The sequence below is a fragment of the Lutjanus erythropterus genome, chromosome 14 (assembly GCF_056507025.1).
Source record: "Lutjanus erythropterus isolate fLutEry1 chromosome 14, fLutEry1.hap2, whole genome shotgun sequence".
Taxonomy (NCBI): domain Eukaryota; kingdom Metazoa; phylum Chordata; class Actinopteri; order Lutjaniformes; family Lutjanidae; genus Lutjanus; species Lutjanus erythropterus.
The window spans coordinates 24,821,783-24,827,823 of NC_139330.1; the positions used below are offsets into that span (position 1 = coordinate 24,821,783).

General features: G+C 37.0%; 1 protein-coding gene across 1 annotated transcript in view; it reads left to right on the top strand.

Annotated features, from left to right (window-relative positions):
* Positions 1-1,177, top strand: part of LOC146315618 (inactive phospholipase D5-like) — a 76,198-nt gene extending 75,021 nt beyond the window's left edge. The window contains exon 10 of the mRNA XM_084736560.1: positions 201-1,177. Coding sequence (XP_084592686.1) covers positions 201-739 — 539 coding nt within the window. The 3' untranslated portion in view covers positions 740-1,177. The remainder of the gene's footprint in view (positions 1-200) is intronic.
* The last annotated feature ends 4,864 nt before the right edge of the window (positions 1,178-6,041 follow it).

The window sequence follows — 6,041 nt, forward strand, 5'->3', positions numbered from 1 at the left end:
CTGGAGACATGAAACTGGTATCGATCTTCTCATCATCTTCTCATTATCCTCTTAATATCTAAGTCTAAGAAAGACAGAAAAGTATTTCCTTAAGTGCATCTTTCCTTAAAGTTGACACAACAGAGCAGCTCTGATCCACTGCTACTACATGCCCGTGTTTCAAAGCTCTGCTTGTTATTTCTTCCCCTGTGTCCTGACAGGTAACCTTGACTGGGTGGGGAATGAGTTTACCTTTAATGCAGGAGCCGGCCTGGTGATCAGTCAGCCCGAGGGCATCGAGGAGAGGAACTCTACAGTGGTGGAGCAGCTACGGGCTGCATTTGAGAGGGACTGGTTTTCACGTTACACCCGCTCACTGCAGGCCAATAAGATCCCCATCTGCAACAAGCACCAGATCAACAGGCTGGTGCCAGTGAAATCTAGCCACATAGACAATGGACCATTGCCCATCAGAACAGGCCAGCATGATAACGGACCTGCACCAATGAGAAACAGCCATAAAGACGATGGACAGATGCCACTTAAAACAAGGCACCATGACGACAGACTAAGCAAAATTAGTCACCAAGACATGGCTAATGGGCTGGTGCCATTTATAGAGAGGGGACGAGTCAAAATGAGTCACCTTGACAATAGACAGGTACAAATCAAAGACAATTACCATGACAATCCAATGGAACCACCCAGCCAGTCGGCTGAGAGCAGCGGCAGCAGAGAGATCTCCAACAGGTCACTGTGACCACAAAGCATGATGGGTTCCTTTTTGAATGAAGTTTGGAGAACTGCTCTCTTTCACCAACAACGGACTTAACACACTGGGTCTTTGTAGCATTTATTATTGCCATTTTGAAGAAAACTTTGAAAGATTTGAGTAATATCTGGTTTGCGGGACTTGATGATGTGCACGGAAGAACTCAGGAAGGAAATTAAAGGCTCCACTGCAGTCTGGCACTTTTGATGGATTTTTAACAATGAAACCAAAACATTTTGGTTTAAAAGAAACACCAGTTAATACACTGTAATAATGACTTACAACATTGCTACTTACTTAATCTTTTTCTTGCCGAGGTCTTTTAAGCAAAGGAAACAGCTGAACATGTACTGATTGCCTAAAGCTGTTTAGGGCAGTCATAATCACCCTTTAAAAGTGGGAATGTCACCTGCATGCCTATACAGAGATGGACAGCGCAGCACGTGTAGCTACACCAGCTACATTTAGTGGTAAACCATTTTTTTTTACATATATGCTTTACATATTCTGGATCTCTTATTGCCTCTTTACTCAGATTGGTAGTAGATACTTTGGCCTCATGTAAATAGCAGTATTACAGCAGTAGTCTGGGTAAATATGCCAGAATTCAATTAAAGGGAAAGTTCACCACAAAATCAAAAGCACATAATTTTTTACCATGGTCTGTAGTGCTAATTATCCATCTAGACTCTTTGGTGTAACTCTGACTTCTCTTTAATGTAATGAAACTAGATTGCACTTGGCTTGTGGTACTCAAAAAAAAAAAGATACATAAATTTGAAAAACCTAAAACCAATGTCTCTTTGCAGAAATCATAACCAGGTTACTCAAGAAAATCCACAGACCTTGTTGTGCAACGGTTTCTTGTAGGAACTACTTTCTAAGTTATTATCTACATAAAACTGCTTACAACAAGGTCTGTGGATTATCTTGACTAACCAGGCCATGATTTCTGGAAAGCGACACTGCTGATGAGTTTTTCAAATGTACTTTTTGGCACTTTGAGCTATACAAACCGAGTGCTATCTAATTCCATTATTTTGGAGAGAAGGAAGGACATCTCTATGGTCAATATTTCCAGCAGCTCACGCCAAAACTATCTAGATGGATAAATAACACTACAGGCCAGAGGAAAAGTAAGTATTTTTGATTTTGGGGTGAACTAAAACTGTAAACATATTCGTAACCACTGATAATTTCAGCTCTGCAGCCCATACCAAAGCACCCTAGAACCATGAGTTTAGTGTTACATTGAGTCAAATGACAATAGAAACAGACAAACGCGTGTGGCTCTTCTACATAATTTATTCAATTGTGTCAATAGACAGAAAGACAAATATGTTGAAATATTTTGAAATTTTAAATTTAGAATCTACATTATTAACCTTTAAAAGGTTATTAAATGTTTGTGTCTATTTGCAATTTAATTTACACACAAAAAAAAAAAAACACTGAAATTGATGAACAGTGACATTATTCCTATATTTTAAGTGCTGACCCTCTAAACAGATTGATCACATCCTGCCTGTCATGTTTTAACGTCAATAGCACAAGCACTAAACACTGTACAGACAGAGGCTACATAATGTAGGATGCGATGCATCATGTATCTCTCCACAGCAGGACAGTGTGTATCAAATCATTTTCAGATCATAATAGAATTAGATGATGCACCTATTCTACTGTGTTTATTACATGACATCCAATGGCCTGGAATTTTTAAGCAGTTGTCACTACAGCCTCCATTAGTTTAAGTCGAAGGGAGGTACTGTATTTTTCCCTGGAGGAAAAGGGGCTATTGATATGAAAGGGTCCTTATAGATAATCATTCCAGTTCCCATACACCAATCCCAGGAATAGCAGAGGAATTGAAAGGTTATCTATAGTATTCTCCCAAATGCAATGTTGTGACTTATTGAACAAATAATAAAGGAGCAGTTAGAAGAAGGGGCCAAAGGGTCTCTGCTGTCAGCCAAATCAATACAATGAATTTTTAACAGCGTTTGACAGTTGCAGTTGCTGCAGTTTAACCTCATGGACACGGTGGTGTGTAAAGTCACGCCTGTGACTCAATAATATATTTACCATGTGGGGGGAAGAGCTAAGTTAGTAAAGAATATCTAATTTGCCCTTGACTGAAAGCTTGCGGCTACGTTCATTTACCTTTTGAATGACTGCATGTCACACTCTTACACACTCGTTGCTGTGAGTGCGAGTTTTTATGACAATGCTTGCGGGATTACAAGATTTTTAACTTTTAAAGCCTTTAATCAACGGAACGGGAAAATATGACCATAGAGAGGTACATTGTGATGTCCTCATTAACAATATGCAGGGTGTGTGTGATTTAATGTGAAAACAGCGCAAGTGTAATTGGTCACAATTTATTTTTTAATACACTAATAAGACATAGCAAGCTGTACTTTGTATGCAATTAGACAGAAACTAGAAATAATGTGTTCTTTATTAGACAGTATTAGATCCTTTATGCAGCCCATTACTAGATACATACCATACATTTGGGACAGCAGCAAAGACCGAGGCCTACTTCCTTGATCAAATCACAGTACAATATCTATTTACTGCATTACAATAGGTCTGTGCTGTCACCCATAGATACGATATTCCTCTACCTCTAAAATTTTGGCCTTTACTTAGTAGCAGATATGTGATTTCATTTTACTTTATGGTACAGTGGAGTTGTAAGTGTCCCTAATTATTCCACCTAATAAGGGTTTTGTAAATGGTCTAATACTATCTAATAAAGAAAATATTATCTCTAGTATTTTGCCTAATTTAATACAAAGTACAGCTTGTTATATCTTATTAGTGTGCTGTAAAGTAAAGTGCAGCAATGTAATCAATGTTTTGTCTGCACAGGAAGAACAATTGAATGATTTAATTCTGTCTGAAAAACTGAAGCGATCACAGTCACGATGCATATACAACGTGATGTTGTATACAGCATGTGTGCCTGCTCTTTTTGTGCTGCAGGTAAAATGTAACTACACAGGTTCAGTTCTAACATGTTCCCTATATGTACAGACGGGGAATGTGTTCCTGAACCAAAATGAAAAGGTTATCAGTGAAAAACACACCAATGGATAATTATAATCTGGTCATTACGGATAACTTCCGCCATCTAGAGGATGTTGTAAGCAAGAACATTTCTTCTCACTTGTCTGCTGCAATATGACATGATCATTTTTTAAAAATCAGCCTTGATCAAGAATACATATTGGTTCACAACTACTGTTTATATGTCAGTTCTTATAAAATGATATAAAAGGCAGCGACATGGGAAAGTAAGCGGATTATGTAGATGGCTATTATTACTAGTATGAGGTGATCAGAGGATTATTCATTCTTTAAAAAATCAAGATCTATTGTGTGCACATTATAGTACAGGAAGTTATTATAAAGCATTAAAGTATAAAATATATATATATATATAAGATGACAGTTAAATATGTTTAATTCTAATATGCATAAAACAACATAAAACAACTTTCCTTTGCTGCTGTGTGTGCCCTAACACTGTCTGTCTCATAAAGTGATTCATAAGTCGTATGACACTAACTCTTATGTGTATGCAAACACAATCATCTGTTTCATTTGTTTGAGTGAGCAGACTTGAAGAGCATTATCCCAATAATAATGTCCACAAAGAACTACACACACTGTATTGCTGGAGTTAGATTCATGACTTTTACACTGCTGTTATCTATGATTGTCGCACGGGGGGGTGGGGGGTGGGGGTGGGGGGCAGGAATGCTGCTGCAAAATAGTTTGTACATTTCAAACTATTCTCATAATCAAAAATAGTAAGTATTTTCTAGTTAACAGGGACCAGGACTACACCTTTAATGGCATATTTTCAATGGAGATTTATTGTAACAAACGGTGCACAGATGCCAAGGTTTGAGATCAGCAACGGTTTACAATCTGCTACACGCAAATTACAAAATTCAAGCAAAAAAAAACAAACAAAAAAAACAAGAATGTTTCTGTATCACCTGTTGTGCACTGACCATCTGTCCATCCCTCCAGTGAGATGAGATAAAATTGAGCAATTTTCACAAAAAGACACTGATTTTTTTTTTTTATGATAGATGGGTTAGAGGTAGCTGCAAAGTTAAACAGAATGAATTACTGACTGGTTCACATTAAATGCTCACTATAAAAGCTTTTTAATGTCGCCTACCTTAAGTCTGTTGAATTTTTTCAGCATGACTGCTGCTTGCATGCCCTGCCTTTATGAACTGTGCACAGTAGCAACAAGCCTTTCTATAGATGATATTAATGAAATCTTATATACCTTTAAAAAAAATACAGAAGGAATGTATACTTATTGAATACTCTTGTTAATGCACACTACTGAATTATCTGATTGAAGTTTTTACTCTTAATAAAAAACTCTTAGCTTTTTGTGTCTGTTTGTGTTTAAAGTATAAGTTAATTGTGTTTCCCTAACACAAAGGCTGTTAATTAAAGCAAGGTGGCTTACCTCAGAAGTTAATCCTTAGTACATCACTGCACTGTGGCTGTCAGTCAGGCCCTGTATGGAGTCTATATTATGGACAAGCCTCTGGATAAGCAGAAGAGTATTCAGGTTGCTACAGGAACATATAGGATGATTATTGACAGAATAATTAACAACAATATTCGCCTGATTCACTGCACCAAAGAATTTAATAGACCTATTTACAGCTGTCATATTGATATGAAATAGTCGGGTAAATAGGTGATACTGATGATACAAACTAACAAGCACAGTAGCCACATCCTGACTCTGTTTGGCCTGAATGGACGGGACCTTAATCAGAATTATCAGTCATACCTGTTTACCCCATTAATTCATGTCAAAAGAGGCCTATAATGCACTCTGCATTGAGTATTTTTACTTTTAATACATGTAGTGCATTTTCCTACTTTTACTTAAGTAACATTTTCAATTCAGGACTTTTTACAGGTATTACTAGGGGAGACCTAGGGCAATTGTAACCTTTACCCCTTAATGGGGGCAGTTGTTTAATTATTTTTTATTTATTTGAGTTAATGTAATTTTAAAAAGTTTCTGTATTTTTTTTATTGTACTTAAGTACACATTACACTATGTAATCAACTTAGTTCATCTGAAATTGTAATTGAGTACTGAGAACAGTTTGAATCAATACCCAAACCTTTCATCTGCATTTTTGTAACCATAAGGCTATAATCACAAATGGGTCAGTGAGAACCATGACATAAAGAGGATCTATCAAGAAGAAGATCAAGAAGATCTTACACC